The sequence below is a fragment of the Carassius carassius genome, chromosome 20 (assembly GCF_963082965.1).
Source record: "Carassius carassius chromosome 20, fCarCar2.1, whole genome shotgun sequence".
In the NCBI taxonomy this organism is placed as follows: Eukaryota; Metazoa; Chordata; class Actinopteri; order Cypriniformes; family Cyprinidae; genus Carassius; species Carassius carassius.
In genome coordinates, this window is record NC_081774.1 from 1348681 (window position 1) to 1367938 (window position 19258).

Below are 19258 nucleotides of genomic sequence, written 5' to 3' on the forward strand. Positions count from 1 at the left end.
TTGAGATCTCTCTTAAACCCCTAGAGGAGATACATGTGGGCTTTTTCTCTCATGAGAATCATCTGAGTAGCAGGAGATGTTCACCAAACTCCTCTCAGTTGCTGCCTGTGAGAACGACCATAATAAAGGAGGCGTCATTTGCGGTTCCTCTTTTCAGTGGAAAACTAAAACCGAAAGTGTTTACCTCCAATTAAACGCGTGTAATTTTGTGAAATCTATAAACAGCATGCGGTGTGTTGTTCATTAAATGTGTCACAAGACGTGAAACATAACAAACAGTGGCAGTATCTCAGCTGACTCGCATAAACAAACGGGACGGTAAACACGCACTCATTTCTTCAACTCACGTGGACTTATGGGAATCGAGTGATGTCGAAAATCCCCTTTTCTAGGGCCGAGTGTCTCTCTCTTTCTTTCTCATTCCCCTCCCCAATGCTCTCTCTCTTAGTATCTGGCTCCTGTTAGATCCTGTCTGCTTCAGCAACGTCCAAACCCCACCTCCTCCTGTCTCTCTCTCTCTCCACCCCGTCCGTCTCAGGCGGCGTGGAATCCTGGCTGTGTTTAATTGCAGAGTGGCAAGATCTGAGGGAAAGATCGGGAGCCGCTGCGTCTGTCAATGCTTTACGAGCCCCAACCCCGGGAGAGAGAGAGACGGGGAAGGTGTAGGAAGGAAGTGTTTGGAGTTTGGGAATGGTTGAGCTGGGGAATTTTTACGCAGTGGAGAGGTAAAGAAAGAGGTGAAACGCTGAAGTAAGACTTCAGAGTTGGAGAAAAAAAGGCGGGAGGGAAAGAAAAGAGGCCCACCGTTGGAGAAAGAGCAACGAGAGGGAAAAGTGGGGGGGGGGGGGGGGGGAGTAAGTTAGAAAAAGGAGGAAGGAAGGAAGGGGGAGGTGAGTGAAAAGTTAGAGAGGGAGAGAAAGAAAGAGAGAGAGAGAGAGAGAGTCAAACGCAGTGAACAAGAGGAGACGCAGATGAGAAAAACAGACGCTGTGGATGGCCTGGGTGGAGAGAGAGAACCCGTTGCTTTCTAAGTCGCCTTTCAGACTGGAATGCACTCAGAGAATTTGAGATTCCCAACGCCTTACTGCCAACTTTGCTTGCGACGCACACCGGGCCCCGCAGACGGATCATGTCTGCGTATGGAGTCCGGAGTAGCCCCGTTCTCAAAGGAGTTGGGGATGGAGCGAGCGGAGAGGACTGCAGCATCTCTGGTTTACTCCGACGAGATCCGACATCCGTGCTACAGGTGGGACTCGGCTTGCGTTCGGGAGATCCGGCGGGAGTGTGGATGTGTCCAGCGGTGGTATTACCCAGAGCTGTTGCATCCCTTCAACGTTGACCATGTTTTGAAGGTCAGAGGTCACCGGTGCTACTCATCCTACGTTCAGGAAAGGGACAACATTCATCAGCCTGAATATAACGGACATTGCGAGAGGAGACGGGTGTCATTCCGGCATCACGAGGAGCGACCCGAGACTGGAAGACAATCACACTGTATTGGGCCGAACTACAATCAGCCAGGTTTTTTCCCAACTGAGGTGCCCTTGAGCAAGCTGGGCCGGTCCAAGGCACTCGGGAACAGACTGCAGGTGAATGGACCGCAGCGGGAAGTAAGGACGTCTCGGGGGGACGAGGGTCTGAAGAAACATGGCAAGCAGAGGAAGAGCCAGGGAACAGTACGGGAACAGATCAAACAAGTGGTCACCGAGCTCGAGGAAGTGCTGGGTGGTCTCAAACAGGTCCAGTTGGAGATGAAAGAGGTGAGGATAAAATAATAAATAGAGGGAGTGATGTTGCAAGATCAAAAATTAAGTCTTGAAAGTTTTAAAGGGACAGTCCAGCCAAAATGAAAATTCTGTTATCATTTACTCTTGGATGCATAACAAACTTTGACTGTTGTTTCCTTAAAGGGATAGTTCACCCAAAAATGAAAATATGGTCATCATTTAGGCCTAGTCATGAATGCATGAAGAAAGCACAGACATTTTTACTATTTTAGGAATAAATAGGAATAGTTCACCCAAAATTTTTTAATTCAGTCATTTACTCATGAATGCATGAAAAAAATAAATACATAAAATTTGATTACTTTTCTTAAAAGGCCAGTTCAATCAAAAATTAAACGTCTGTCATCATATATTTAAATGTGGTTAGAAAAATCACACATTGACCTACTTATCTTAAAGATATTGAATGAAGTATCAATAAATACATTTAAAATAAATAAATATATAAAATATCTATCATTTACTTACCCTCATGTCATTCCAAACCTGTATGACTTTGTTTTCTTCTATAGAATATCAAAGAAGTCCTTTTGAGGAAAGTTGGTATCCAAACAACATTGACCATATACAGTACAAAAAGCTGAAATATTTCTCAGAATTCATACTGGTTTGGAATGAAAAATGTCCAAGTGAAACACTGTGAGTGACAGACTACTTTTTCTCTTCATGCATTCATAAACATTCATATTCAAATGAGATTTGTCACTGATTTGGGGTTCAGCATATTTGAGATGGGATTTTAATAAGCACAGAGACTGGATAAGATCAAAACTTGATTCTGTTTAGCCAGTGGAAATATAATATCTGTGTGTTCTGAGCAAACATCTTTGTGATGAATCTATTCTTAAAACATAATCTGAAAGCCTTCAGAGACCGAAATACACATCTTCCAGGAACACACTGTCAGTTATATTCATGGCTGGAAATATTCCATTGGAAGCTTTATTCTGAAGAGGAATATTGTATTTTCTGGAAGGAAAGGGACTGGTCCTTAAGTCCATCATAAAGCCTTGTTATAAGAGAACAGAATCTTAAAATCAATACCTAAAGATAGCTCAATATGTGGAGACTGACATTAGCAATAATGGACTGTGCAGGACATAAGACATTATTAAATTATTTATATTATTATACGTTTCAATGGATACATCAAGACTCCCATTAGATGTAAAGGACTGCAGCAGGAAATAAAGTCAGTAGAATAATGCATCACAGTGAAGGATGCCAAAAAAATTATTTTTATTTTATATTAACCTGAAGATGACCTGTGAGGATGTGTTTAGAAAAAACTTTTCAGTGCTCAAATAGCTTTTGGTGGGTCAATTTAATGTTCAGACTAAGAGTCACTACTAGTCAGTCATTGGTAGTTTGAAACACTGTGATGCTTTTGAAACATTGATAGGAGTGGCTTGAAATGTCAACTTCTGACTTAGCCAATGACGAGAGTTTAGGGGCGGGACTATTGTTGATTAATGACAGACAGCATTAGAAGTGTCTGGGAAAGCATTAGGCCAATATTTTTAATCAAGTTGTACTGCTAGTGAAGACTACAGTTAACCTTTAAGAAAAAATTAAAAATATACTCCAATAAAATATATATTCATGTATATAATATACACAGTATATAAAAATATATGCCCACCATCATGCTGTTCTAATCCCACATGACTTTCTTTTTTTGCAGAACACAAAAATGTTCTACAGAATATTCAAGCAGCTTTTTTGTCCCATTCATTCATTCATTCATTCATTTAAATCTCACTCATTACTTGCTGAAAATCTTGTCTTCATGTTTAAAGAAAAGGGGTTTTCTTAAGGTTTCAAGTATTATAATAATACTTTGCATCATAAACTGAAAATGAAAGCATACCTTAGTTTGGTTTCAGTTTACAAATATGCTTCATTCAGTTTTGGTCAACTCATTATGATTTAAAAAAACCATTGGCACCGAACACGGTATATGACACATTTTGATCCATCAGTGTTGTAGTGCATAGTAGTGCATGACTCCTTTTTGGAGGTTGACAACTTTTGTCATGCAAAAAGGTGGTTTAAAGCTTCTCCTTTAGTGCAAGAGAAATAAATTCTAGAATGACATTGGGGTGTGTAAACAATGACAGAATTTGTATTTTTCTTTCTGTGAAGGTCGTCCAACAGATCGACATTCTGACGTCTAATATTGACCTTGGTGAAGACGAACCAAGTCTATCCAATGCACTCTCCCAAGATGCCACCAAAAGCAGTCGGATTGGTGTTGTGGCATTGATCCACAATTCAAACAGTGAAGAGGACGTGTCCACTTCCAATTCCTCTATCGCTCACAGCCCTGTCACTGTGGATTTAGTTCACATTAACAGTCCTTCACCGATGAGAAACTGCACAAGTCTATCCCCTCCTGAGCAACGATCCGTTACTGTTGAGGATAAAGGCAAACGAGTTGTGAAACAGAGCTCAGAGACTCAAAGGACAGCCAATGGAAACTGCCTACCAAATCGGACGGCAAGGAAAGGCCAAATGGAAAACCACAGACCCCCTGCAGCTCCAGAAGTGTGCACTAACTCAAATAAAACCCAACGGCCTCCACCTTACCCTCAGAACGGACAGGTGAAGATGAGGATGCCCCCCTATCCTGGAAAACATAAGACGCTCTCCTCCACCGTAGTGTAAGGATACAAAACTCGCTTTCACAGAAACCGAAATCATCAGCAAAAAGTACAACATACGCAAACACATCACACATACATTGCACACATGCTTAATTGCTTACCAAGTAACTTAGGCCTAAAAAAAAAAATTTGTTTGGTTCCGGTTTCCGACCGACCCTGTCAATTTATGTGCGACCCAAATTTATTTTATGAGACTGGGGAAGAACGGTCTTTCACACATCGTTAATTAAATTACAGTTTCCTTTAAATGCTGTTTTACACTTAAGTAATCCGTTAAAAACCATTAAGTATTGCATCAAAACCCTTTAACTGTCAATTCCTAAAGTGAGCTATAACTTAAGGTTTGGAAATCGTAACATTAAGAGAAACACGGGGGGAGGGGGGAGTCAACAATATATCGTGGAACAGAGAGGGCACTGACAACATGCTGACAGACAAGACATTAACATTACCAGCTTACTTTTAATATGAAACAAAGTCTCATTTGGTTATTTCACCTTTCAAATGTGGTCATTTTTTAAAGAAATGTAAACAATAAATACCGTTTTGTGGCTCTTGAATGTGTCGAACAGATCGCTGTAAGTTAGATCATCAGTTAAAACTAACTGATCGTCTCTTGCTTCTAGTTAATTTATAGCATCAAAATCAAATAAACCACATAAATGAACATAACAAAGAATGTTGTTTGACTACAAAAAGATGTCTGTACACTCCGTTTTTCAAGTTCAAATCCTCCATGTTAATCTACTATGAGATCGCCTGTCAAACTTCCGCGAAGGCTTTTTGTGTGTGTGTGTGCGTTTTGCGTGTCTATGGCAACAACAGACTTTAAACGGGAATACAGAATCACTGTCGTAAAAGTACCGGTACACACATTTAAAATCAGCGCGCGTGTGTGTGTGTGTGTGTGTGTAAAACTGCCACTGGAGAAAAAAATAAATAAAAAAAATATTAAATCCCTACCGACCAATGACCTCAACTGACAACCAACCGGAACCAAACTTTTTTTTTTTTTAGGCCTTATCCAAATATTTCTTGGTGATGAAACTCAGGGTAAGTGGACACTACACTTCCTTAAACAGATGGTCAGCATGTGTTTATGTTCATTAATCTAAACTCAAATGATAAGATATTTACACACTATTTATACACTACCGTTCAAAAGTTTGGGGGTAAGATTTGTTAAACATTTTTGAAAGAGGTCTCTTCTGCTCACCAAGGGCGCATATATTTGATTAATGTTATGGTAAAAACATTAATATTGTGAAATATTATTTTTGCAATTTAAAATTGCTGTTTTCTATGTGAAAATATAAAAAAATGAAATTTATATCTTTGATGTAAAGCTGGATTTTCAGCATTATTCCTCTAGTCTTCAGTGTCACATGATTCTTCAGAAATCATTCTAATATGCTGATTGAGAAACATTTTTGATTATCATCAATGTTGAATGTAGTTTTGTGCAGCTTCATTTTTTTATGATTTTTATATTTTCTGACATTACATATGCCCTTATTGTCACTTTTGATCAATTTAATGCATCCTTGCTAAAAAAGAAAAAGAAAAAAAGAAAATTTACTGACCCTAAACTTTGGAACAGTAGTGTATTATCTCATTATTGTATTTATTTACACTTAGCCTATGTATTATCTCAACCTTTTCTCATAGATTAGAAAAGATTAAATAGAGAGCAAATGAAAATGTCTGCTTTTCAGCTTCTTAAGAAAAATCCAATGTCTACTAAAGAGTTTCAGAAGAGATCTCAAAAATGTCTCCAACAGTGCTCACATTAGCCAAGAGATCTACCGGAGATCTCGATTTGATAATTTCTCATAAAATGTTCCCAATACCCATTTAATGAGCGCCTATTTACATTAATTTTGTACATGCTTTAAACTAGAAATCTAAGTTGTTTTAAATTTATAACAGAAGAAACATCTATGACGACTCTGAGCTTTAAAAGAGCAATTTCCGATGGGTTTACTCCCCCAAAGTGCTGAAACATGTGTTACTTTCATGTCCCTTACAGAAAAAAAACACTTACTCTCTATTACAACAGACACCATCACCATGTGTTTTTTCTTAGTTATTATTTCCCAGAAAAGAAAGTCATGGTGGGGTCTGCCGGCCTTGAATCATTTCCTTAGAAATAAAGACTGAGTCATAGACTGTCTTCATCACAAATGGCTCAGTGTTAACGAGGCTAACTATGCGTCATGAAAGATGTATTCCAATCCGCAGACTAACAGTGTCAATATGCTGCACTTGATTTCTCAGATTACGGCGAGCTCTGTTGTTTGGCCTGCGATGTGCGATTCAAAAGCCGTTCCCACATCTCAGATCTGAGGCTGAAAATGACTTTGGGATATCCGTGCAGCTCTTTCTTGCTTTATCACACAGGATTTCGAGATACAATCAGGAATGTTTGATAAACATTCTATAAATGAAACATCTATCCATGACTGATTATATCGGTTCTTCTTCAGCTGTTGTTAAGGCACGTTAAAAGTTCAAACACACGACTTCAAGGCTGGGATTTCTTGGAAAGTCATTACACTGCTGTAGACAAAATGCAGATAATATTACGACGTCAATCAATTAAATTAACTAGATTTATACATGTCCTGAAGAAAACCTAAGATGTGCTTGCCCGTTTAAAACCGGCGGTTGCCAGGCCATTGCTTTGTGGTTGCTAGGGTGTTTTGTGGGTGGATGCTTACAGGCTCAAAAGGGCCCACCCACAAGTCTCTATGATGTTATCATCCCTGAACATGCAGCCACACAGGAAAAAGATAGCTATACATACAATTCACTGAAGTTTCCATCTGAACATTTATGCTTTCTTACACAAATTATTGAATACAGGGGCAGATTTTCAATTAAAGGGGTCATATGATGGGATTAAAATTTGTCCTTTCTCTTTGGAGTGTTACAAGCTCTTGGTGCATGAAGAAGATCTGTAAAGTTGGAAAGACTAAAGTCTCAAACCCAAAGAGATATTCTTTATCATGGCTGTTTCTATAAAGTAGGGCAATTCAAACTTTGCAATGACAGTCTAGCGCATCTTACTCCTAGCCTGTAAGTATGTTTTTTACATTTGAATAATTTGCTAATGATGATTCAAACGCGAGTTTTGAGCAGTGAAGAGTAGGCTTGTTGTTTCTCTTATCACAAATGCAGACATGGTTTTATGTATACACGGCACAATACACAACTGCGTAAAAAGCCAGTATAAGTCATTGTAATCAGTAATTATGTCCCCAATGGATAAAACAAATGCCTCGTTTGTAATTTGTTTTGTCTCATCAAGTGATGTCTGGAAAACAAACAAATTTTTCTATTTAACCGGATCTTCTTAGTGAACTGGTTGAACCAGTTCACCAAATTGAACTGAATGTTTTGAAGTGGTTCATGTCTCCAGTACGCACTTATCGAACTTAAGTTTATAAACGGGAGTTATTCAGTTACTCCTAACAGTACACTGACTGAACTGCTAAAAGAGAACTAATGATGGGATGTGCACAAGCAGAGCAGCTGGACTGAGTCTGGTGCTGCTGGCCTGGGAGACGGGGTGTAACATTTCCATCCCATGCTTGAGGCATTCGGCCAATCACAAAGCACTGGATAGCTGGCCAATCAGAGCACACCTCGCTTTTTTTAGAACTCTCTTTAGAGCTCTACGCGTTTCAGAAAGGAGGGGTACAGAGGAGCAACAATAATGTACAGTATGTGGAAAAATTAGTTTTTTGAACGTTAAACTGCATATACACATTGCATTACACCAAATACACAAAATAATGTTTCTTTTAGCAAAGTCATATGACCTCTTTAAAGACTTATTTTTGTGCAGTTCCAAATTCCCTGTATAATGTTAAGAGCTTAAAACACTTTTACCAGTACATGATTTGTAAACTTATATTTTTCTATGTTTGCATCAAATAATAAGATTTATATGCATGTCTTTTCTGAGTAAACTTGCTCAGTAGCTCACCTGGTATGAGGTATGAGTCCAGTGAAAAACAAGTCAAAAGAAATGCTCAAAGACTTGTAGATGCAAGCTAAAATACCAAGAAAATACATTTTTAATTGCACATTTACTTTTGTTAAATCTATTTGGTAAAGATTTAGTATAAGATTAAGAGTAGCTTGTACGTTATTTTCAAATGCATTGGCCTAGCATTTCTCTCTCAATAGACTTAATTTATGTACAACGTAATAAAATGTGAAACAATGCAATAAAACATTGCCAGATTCACATTCTTGTATTCTGGAGAAAAACTGAATGCACTTTTAGTGCTGCTCATTGGACATTTAATTTAAGTACTGTACAGAAAAACAGCATTGCCAGATTTATGCTAATCTGTTTCCGAGAAAATTGAATGTGCTTTTAGCACCACTCACTGGACATCTGATTTACCTAGAACAAACAATGTAATAAAATATCGTCAGATTAAATTTTTATTGGCATCAGTGAAAAAAAAAAAATCAGACAATGCTTTCAGTGCTCTTCACTGGGCATTTAATTTACATATAATGACCAACATCGCCAGATTCACATTCATGTGTTTTGGGAAAAACTGAAAGCGCTTTAAGTGCCACTCATTGAAAATTTGTACAAACAACATAAAACATTGCCAGATTCACATTGTTCAAAATCGAATGCGATTTTAACACAACTCATGGAACATTTAATTTACGTGCAACAAACAACGTAATAAAACATCATCCGATTCACTTTCATTGATATAAGAGAAAAGTAAATGCATTTTTAGTGATATTCACTGGATATTTCATTTCCATAAAATAACCAACATAAAGTGTTGCCATATTCACATTCATTAGTTATGGAGATAACTGAAAGTGGTTTTGGTGCCACTATGCTGGGCATTTCACTTTGAATGTGTTGTGAAATACGCAAGAGGCAAGATTTTGCAGACATATTTTTCCAGTGAGCTGAGTTTGGAAATATGTCTCACATCCCTATTTCCATTTTATCAGGTAAAAAACATATTTCAGATCAATTAAATAACAGCACATCTCCCCTCAATAAGACACACGATTTTGATGTCCGGAGCATGCAAATATTGAGCTTTAATTCCTCTCAAAAACCCCTGGCTTAGAAAGCACAACTAGTTCAACTATGCCATTTAGCTGGGAGAGCTCGAATTTGACACTATTCCCTGGCGTATCTGACATTCCTTTGGGGTTAAAGTTAAAATGGCAGATGTGATCTTTGTGTTTGAGTGGTTGAGAACAAAAGGAGCTGATTTCTGTATGATGTGAAAGCAGTAGTTATGGTTTGGCAGTCGAGGGTCATATTCCTCTAGTGGAGGGTATGCGCCTCTGCAACATTGTTTTTTATCGTTTTCAGGCCGACCCTTCTGTCTGGTTTTCATTAGAAACCACTTGGCTTAAGGCCTGACCGAATGAGGCAAGCTCGTACAATATTTGTGATGGTCAAATAAACACAGGCATTTTCAGACATCATTTACGATGACGGCCACCCACAAGCTAGGAGGGCAACAACAGCTGGGCTCAACACAAACCAGGAAATAGTTATATAACAGACAGCGTCACCCAAACACAGCAGATGTTTTCATAGATGTGTGTTCACAGAGAACGCCCACTGTTTGGTGCCTTCACTCAGGCTACTCAGTGTCGGTTTCGAAAATCATGTCTTCATCAGCTGTTAAACTGCCTTAAGGAGAACACTGTACTATTTACAAGTGATTTTCATTTAAATTCCAATTGGAATTAAAATTCCAAAGGAGATCTCTTTATTATATTCTCCAAGACAGCCGTGAGATTAAATTGAGAGCAAATGGAGAAACATATCTGCTTAAAGGAACAGTTTACCTTAAAATGTTGTTTCAAAACTTTCTTTCCTCTGTGTGACATAAAGGGAGATGTTTTGAAGACCATCTGGGTCCAATCAACATTGGACCCCATTTACTTTCAGTGTATTAACAAAAAAACACCAAAACATTTTTTAAATATCTTTTGTGGCAGGAAAATGACAGAATTACATTTTTTGGGTGAACTGTCCCTTTTAGTATCTTGCTTCTCTTATGTTTCTCTTAAAAAAAATGTTCTCAAAACTTTAAAGTGTACAAAAATCAGCGATCCCAATGTGAATTCTCATCACTTTTAGCTCTACATACAATACTCTTACTCTTGTATGGCAGCTTTTCACTCATTTCTGTCTGGTTTTTCTAAGGAATTTTACAAGAAATGTGAGACAAAGTCTTTCTGAATTCAAACAATCCCTTTCTTTTCCCACAATCCCTTCCTAAATTCATGTTTGACCTTGTGTGTGACATACTCAAACACAAGATGCAATTATATTTTCATCTCAACCAGACACATTAAAGTTAAATTGCATCTATTATAAAGTCAAATCAGCTTTGATTAATTGTTCAAGCAAAAGCTATTTTAAGAACAATCATAAAAGTAAATGTGCAGAAGACAGTTTTACTTTTGGGTAGGTGGATAATTACATCTGTTTGTAAGAGCTCAGACTTTGGCTTTAACTTTCTGGGGTGGCAGACGATTTGGACAAATGAGGGATGGAGCAATCTTAAAGTATGACGGCATGAAGTCTGCTCACACTGCAGTTTATTCTGGCTACCAATTAAACGCCTCCTTAGACAGGAAGAGAACGTCTGAACGACAGGTAAAATGACCAACTACAGTTTTTAATGTTAGGGGTGGATTTATTTAGAAAAAAGTTGCACCACAATAGTATTGTGTAACAAAAATAAAATAAACAATAGTACAGCAATCAGGTTAAAAGGTTGTATAGAAATGAAATTGTTTAGAAAAAAGACTTAGTAAAGATGACTTATTCCTGGAAGTCGTGTAAAGTCAGTCAATTAGATTAACGTTCGACTACCAGAAATGTCTATAAAGAGTTTGATGGAAATGATATGTACATTGGCTAAGGGTTTGGAAAATGCTAGCCAGATATTTACTGAGAAAAAATTTATTTATACCGGTTTCATCCTATGTAAGGTCTATACTCCAAATGTATTCGAAAATAAGAATATAACCTTAGAAAGAAAAAAATAATATATATATATATATATATATATATATATATGTACTGTCATAGGTCTAGGAGAAACAACCAAAATCTCTTGATTGTGATCCATCTTTCCTGTGGCATACATCAAAATATGTCCCCCTGTTACTGATGATATCTAGAAGCTGATTTAAGAACCAAACAGGAAAAATGCCAAGAAATCGTTCTTGTTTAGACGAGAATCACACTGAAGTGTACTGAAATACTAAATCATAGAGGCCTTGTTTACATCTGCCGTTATGATCCGATCACATGTGAGACACATAACGTTATCTGTCGCTCAAATATATGTACATTTTAATCAAAGCACAAACAAGTTGTTTCAAGTGAAATATGTAAGGTTAGAGTATTTAATGTCTTACCTGTGTGAATTGATTCATTCAAATGATATGATATCAACTATGCTGAAGTCTTGTGCATGCCGTGTAGCCTACATTAATGCGCTTATGCTAATTTTTTGTTCAGACGGTTATTTTCCGTTAACGCTGCACATGTTCGCGGCAAATTTCAAATGTATTTTTAGCGCTCTGGTTGATTGGCAGGTGAGTAGGCGGTGCTTCGCGATGCATCCGCGCGTGTGTGACATAATGTGATTTTAGTGATCCAAACACGAAAAATGTTAGTTCTAGTTTTACATCTGTTTTTAGCTCTCTCCACTCATAATCGATGCGCGATTCGGTTCGAAAGTAAACGGAAAACCATGCAAGGACTTTAGCAAACATTTGAAAAAAAATCTAAGTTATGCGAAAAACTACAGTTATAATCACTGAAGCTGAGAAATTAATTTCTAATTTACATCATATCTGCACTTCGTGGTTTACTGTTATTTTTTATATTTTTACTCAACTTTTTTAAGCTAAACGTATCTGATTGGCCAGTGGATTCATAAACTCAACATAAAGATGTGTGATTGGTTAGAAATTGAATGCAGTGTGTAAAGATCTACAGCAAATGTAATTCTGCAATTTCTCACATTTCATTTTTACTACAACAGCCATAATATATTTAGTTTAATTATACAGTGGTAATTTGCCCCTTGAATTTGAATTTGTGTGGCATTTTGTTCATTTTAATGGCATTTTTGCCATAAGCCTACATAAATTTCTGACTCAGCCCCAGTACTTTATTATTGCATAAACTGAATAATTGTGCTATGTCCAAATCAGAGTGCATCCAGTCAGTCTCCTCTGTCTCTGCAGCTATTAAAAGTGTTTACAATCAACAGCCGGCATCCACATCACCAGAAAGACAGCACAAAGCTGCATTAGGAAACTCATGTCCAATCAGATCTGCTGTGCTCAACACCGAGCCAAGCTGAGCGTTTAAATTAGAGTTATAAATCACCCTGATAAGCCAGAACAATCTTGGCACTATAACACGGGTGGCTAAATTGCTTTACATTTTTTTAGCACATAAAGCGTGCCAGTCAGGTTTGTAAAAGCAATACCAAGGACATGTCAAAGGTAAAGAAGCACCTAGTGTCGTATCGCCATGCTCATCTTCTGTAATTATTGCTGATTAGGTCTTTTTAAATGTTCGGCGGCGGTTTTTCTTGTCTCTGATCTGGGCTCTGCTCCAGCGCTTGCTTATAAGCATCGATCAACACGTTTTGAAAGGGACATTTGTCTAATGAAGATGCCCCTGGCTTGAGACCCTGGGCGAGACATGAGAGTGCACTATGTAATGAAAATCTTTTTATTACACAGGGACTGATGCCACACAACCCAGCTGACTCACACTGGAGGACGGAGAATCCCGGGCCGAGGGGCAGAGACTGTATTTCCCATGGAAAACACCAGAAGCATCTCCAAGCCCTCTTTCTCTCTCATACCCCTGCTGAAAGAAAGCCTAGTTTGGACCAACTTAGAGTCACCATGAGATGGCATTGACAGCTCAGTTTACTTATAAAGCTTGATGTATTTCTGATTGAAACTTAGTGAGGAAACGTGTGAGTCATGTGATAAAGGGGCGGGGTCACAAAGCAAGAGGGACTTGTGACGTCAGCTGAATAGGAAAGTCGTTTCAGAGGCGGAGCAAGTTGTTTAATTCTGTTGAAAGATTATGAAAACGGGCTTAAAAAATGTGCATAAAGTAATTTTAAACAAACAGGAACGTATATTAAGAAAGGAAATAGGGTCAGATTTAAGTTTATGTTTTGTTAAAACATCCAAATCGGAGTTTAGCTGCTCTTAGTCTACCTGTAGAAGTTTAACTTTCTTTTGGCAAATATATGCATTTAAAATGTACAGCCTTTTTTCCTCCAGGAAATCGGGCCAAAAATATTGATCTTGTTTGCTGGGATTTGCATAGTCCAGTGGTTCTTAATTCTGATCCTTAGCAACTACATAAAAAACACCTTAGCAGCCGTATAGCAAAGTTCTGAAACACTCAGAACTATCAACTTAAATTTAAATAAATAGCTATAATTGAAAGTGCTAAACTGAATTATAAATGTCTTTTGTGATATTTAATACATACATATATATATATTGGTTATATGTGCATTTTATCAGATTTCAGAAATGTCTGTTGCTGTAAAAAATAAACTTTTTAATATTACATTTTATATTAATGAAATAAATGCACTTGGAAATTTTTTAAAGTTAAATTATTAAAATGACCTCTAGACTGAAAACAGCCCCAATCTTAAAAGATTAAATCCAAGTGCCTCTGTAATCAGCAATAGCAAGTTACAAGTGATGATTCATCCGTGTCTTTGATTGCACTAATGCTCATATTTATTTCCTTCTCCAAACATTTGGTAGGAAGTGACTGGAATTTATTCATTTTTAAAGTATAGTTTGGCTTTGGTCCACTAAGTGTAGTTTTGCGGGGCTGGGACATAAACTAATGAATTTTAAAAAAGAGACCTAGTTCCTGTTTCAGTAGGAAATACGTCCTCACAGGAAAGAAAACCAAGCTCATCAAACCATTTCATGGGACTTGAACATACATTGTACTTGTTATTTAGGCTGAGTGAGCTAAAGCTGATTGGGGTTACTTCAGCAGGGTGTCTCTCTCTCTATCTCTAGCTGTGCTGCTGTGTAAACCTTTTGGAACAAGCTGCCCTTCTTAACTAACCTGTGACCTGATATCTGCGTGTTTCTCCTTTAAAGGAATCACAACCGAGGAATAAGCTGCTTTAGGTTGGAAATGATGACTTGAGCTCTCAGATTTATGCAAACTATCGCCAGCCCTCACATGGATCTGAAAGACTCTGACTAGTGCCCAGCGAACAGAAATATGTTCCAAGAACGTTACTTCTGTTACAAACAGTTTTAAATCCATTTTTCTTGGTTATATGTGAACTTCAATGGAACATTCCATTTTAGAATTTTGCAAACATTAGAGAAACGTTACTTTTAAATGTTCTCTAAATCTTAAGAGACAAATTTTCAGAACATTCATAAAAACCAGAAAACGTTTTTTTAACATTTCTTACCATAACTTTGAGAGAACATTCCTTGTTTGCAGGGTAGACAGCTGAAATGCCTAAAAAGAGAACGTTCTTTTAATTTTTTTTTTACTATTATTATTTAGACCAAAGATTGAAATTATTATTATTATTATTATTATTATTTTGTTGTTATTGTTGTTCAGGGAGGCTGAAGGATTTGGAATTATGTTAAGCTAAAGCTAATGAACATTATCATGGCCTCAAAGGCAGCTCATAAAACCACTTCAGAGAGGTATACAGCTAATATCTGCTGAAACAGAGTTTATACTTCTGGATTCATGTCGGTGGATCCTAACACAGTATTGCATCTGTGGACTGGAGTTATTTAATCAGTATTTAAAGCCAGTATAAGCCATCTTTATAGACTGTTAAAATCATGTAGTGGAATTTTCACTCTGTGGCCGATAGAGGGCGCTTCAGACCACACAATGACAGAAAGGTGACGCAACTGACACGTGAATGTAGCTCACATGAAATAAAACATTAAGTGTGTATATTATATTCTCTGTGACTTCTGATTTTACAAGCAAAATAAATCAATAAATGACTATAATTTCTAAACAATTCTGATTTTTTAAATAGGAATGGTAGTAATTAATGAAGATATCCTACATTGAAGCATGGAGTGATGATGCTGAAAATTCAGCTGTGAATCACAGGAATAAATTACATTTTACAATATATCCAAATAGAAAACAGTTTTTTTTAATTTTAATGATATTTCACAATATTAAAGCTTTTGCTGTATTTTTAATCAAATAAATGCAGCCTTGATGAACAGAAGATACTTTTTTATAAAAATATTGACCCTATATATTTTTTTTTATAGCTGCATGGTTTGGGCCCTTTTTCCTAATGGCTTTCTCACATTCAGTATTTGCAAATGCCAGTATTCCTCCAGTCTGACTAATATTTGCACTATAATTTAGAGCTCTGCATGGGAAGGTATAGACAGCGTCTGCGTCCCTGTTTATTTAAATCTTGTCTGAGAGTTTCTCACTTCTTTCTGAGGGGCCACTTCACATCCCAGCATGCATCTGTTCAGGCAGGGGGTGAATGCCTTGAGTCTTTATAATGTATAACTAAGAGATATATGCATAGTAATACAAAAGTCAAACTGTTTTTTAAGTCATTTAGCATCTGCAAACCTATCAGAGAACATGTTAGGTCATATTTCATGCCGAAATCAAAGGAAATATTTGTTTTTTGTTTTGTTTAATTTTTTTATTTGATTTATATTTTTATATTTTATTCTGCATTTTCACATTTTGACATGAAAATTGAACAAATTCCCCACAAATGCTCATAAATGTAATGCAGAAAAAAAATCGAATTCACCCTTTCTGTAATGCAATATATTTAATATTTATTTGTAGAAAAAAATAATTTCTGAAGTATTTAATTGTCCTGAAAAAAGTCATTAATTTTCATGCCATGTCATTTAAAATAAATAAATAAATAAAATAATAATAATAGTAATACAATTAATAAATGATATATACAGATATATATATAACAAATTTACTTCATTCACATACTGATTTTTGACGTGTTTTAATGTAATAATTTTTTTCAAAAAAACGTAAAGCGTGTGATGTTTGAATCAGGCCTCATGGTCGTGTCATGACGCAGGATCCTCTGATTCCTGTAGTCAAACTCAATCTGCTGGACTCCAGGCGGAGTGGACAAATATTGAGCGTGGATGACTCATTCAGTGACCCCTCTCTTCACCCGTCTGGCTCCAGAAAGACAAACGGTGTGTAGGTTAACGACTGTGTTCCTCGTGACTAGCCGCTAAGTGACTGTGGGTTAGCCGAGCGCACAAGGTCAGTCAAACACAGTCATTATTTTTGGCCATGGCTGCCAGCTAAGACACAGATGAGTCTTGGACGCATTGCTTAGTCAAACATAAAGACAAGCAAGTATGACTTAATATATGAAAAATTGCTGCAGTAATTCAAAATCACTTGTGTTTTTGTTTCTTTTAACTTCCTAAAATGTCCACACAGCTGATGAGAAGCAGCCTATACAATAAAATTCAGAGCAAATTTCCTTCCTAGAGAAGAAAAACAAGACAAAAATAGTGAGGAAGATAGTTTGTTTCTGCAGTATGTGCAATATGAATTTAAAGGGATGGTTCACAAAAAAAGAAAAAATAGTAAAAAGAGAAAGCTAATTCTGTTGGTAACCAAACATATAATAGTATAGTTTTTCCATAAACAAAGCACATACAACGGTACCGAAACCGTATATATATATATATATATTTTTTTTTTTGTAATTTATATATTACAAAATATATAAATTACATTATATACAAATATATAAATTACATTATATTACATTATATAAATTATTATTTTTTGTAATTTATATATTACAAATGTATATACAGTTTTTTACAATCACTTTGTTACTATTTTCAGAACCTTGATGTCATTTTTCACAACTCTAGACACAAAACTCAAAACCAATGATCAAAATGCACATTTTTCAAAACTCTAACCCTTTTCTCAATTGCTTGGATACAATACACATAAAACTTAGATCATTTGTTCATTCAACAAAAATCACCTGTTCAATATGACACAACTTAACATCAAAGTGCTACTATTTCAAAAGGCAGTCCACACATTACATTTCAAATGAGTGTCTGTTCATTTCCTTACAATGATGTAACTATCAATTGATACAACTGCTCAAAATGATAAGTAACTGTTGCATTACTCTTAGTATGGAAACTCACAAACAATCTTCCATGTTTACTGTAAATCATGAACGTTTCAAGATAACGAGATTCATTGTCACCAATTAGCGCGGAGCATGAACCAATTAGACTACAATATCCATGGATGTAGCCTAATATTTTATCATAATGCTTCATCAGAAACTGTGTCTATGGCCCCAAATACTGTACCACCTTTTCAGACTATTTACAGTATTGACAGTACTTTTGTGACCAGGCCAAATAGTGGAGGCAGAGGCAACTTTCTAACTGACCAACAAGAGCAGGCTGTGGTCGATTTGGTTCGGGCCAGAAATGATATTCATCTTACAGAAATTCGCCAGCATATCTTGGACAATGAAGACATGTTCAACAATGTGGGATCCATAAGTTTGCCGACTATTGCACGCATACTAAAAAGGCACCAGGTATCTATAAAACAACTATACCGTGTGCCTTTCGAAAGAAATGCAGACAGAGTGAAGCAAATAAGGACTGAGTATGTTCAGGTAAGTTCAGTTTCAAGATGGCTGTTGTAAAAACATTCCCAAAAACTCTACATTGTACAGTAATCTCTAAATCTCTTTCCAAAATGTATTTTTAGAGGGTGATGGAGCTGGATGCTGTTGATGACCATCACAAATTCATATATTTGGATGAGGCAGGTTTTTATCTGGCCAAGACAAGGAGGAGAGGTCAGAATTTCATTGGCCAGTGGGAAACCATCCAAGTACCTGGACAACGTGCGGCTAACATTACCATGTGTGCGGCTATATCAGAAGATGGTGTGGTGGGTTTCAATTTCATAGCTAATTATTTTTGCTTTGATTCAAATACACCTATGTTGTAATTGTACAGTACTGTAGTGTTTTGCATCAATATATTACAAAATTTGTTCAATGATTCCACTGTGTCTGTAGTATTCTCTCTACTACTGCAGTACTTTTACAGAGATGTATTTACTGTACATGTAGTACCATAATGAAACCTGTATCACCTATTTTGTTCTACAATATTTAATGATTGTACGAACAATGACACAGTGAAACTATCGGTTGCTTGTGTGTGGGTGATCTATAGTTATGTTTCAATGGTATTTCACAGTAAAGTTGTGTATTGAACCAATGATTGTGCAAGTGCAAGATTTCTTTAAAGATGTGAACGCGCAAGGCAATGTTTTGAACATTAGACAGCCCGTGTTACAAGTGATAACCGTTTTGAGTTTTGTGTCTAGAGTTGTGAAAAATGACATCAAGGTTCTGAAAATAGTAGCAAAGTGATTGTAAAAAACTGTAGTATGCGTGCAATAGTCGGCAAACTTATGGATCCCACATTGTTGAACATGTCTTCATTGTCCAAGATATGCTGGCGAATTTCTGTAAGGCGAATATCATTTCTGGCCCCAACCAAATCAACCACAGCCTGCTCTTGTTGGTCAGTTAGAATTCTGCCTCTGCCTCCACTATTTGGCCTGGTCACAAAACTACTGTCAATACTGTAAATAGTCTGAAAAGGTGGTACAGTATTTGGGGCCATAGACAC

At 36.8% G+C, this 19258-nt stretch overlaps 1 protein-coding gene across 1 annotated transcript; it reads left to right on the forward strand.

The window, feature by feature from the left end:
• The first annotated feature begins 521 nt into the window (after positions 1–521).
• On the forward strand, positions 522–13695 carry LOC132095982 (uncharacterized). Its single transcript, XM_059501090.1, has 3 exons — positions 522–1760; positions 3933–4450; positions 13241–13695. Exons 1-3 carry the CDS (start codon positions 1050–1052, stop codon positions 13245–13247), a joined length of 1236 nt encoding a protein of 411 aa, XP_059357073.1. The 5' UTR covers positions 522–1049; the 3' UTR covers positions 13248–13695.
• The last annotated feature ends 5563 nt before the right edge of the window (positions 13696–19258 follow it).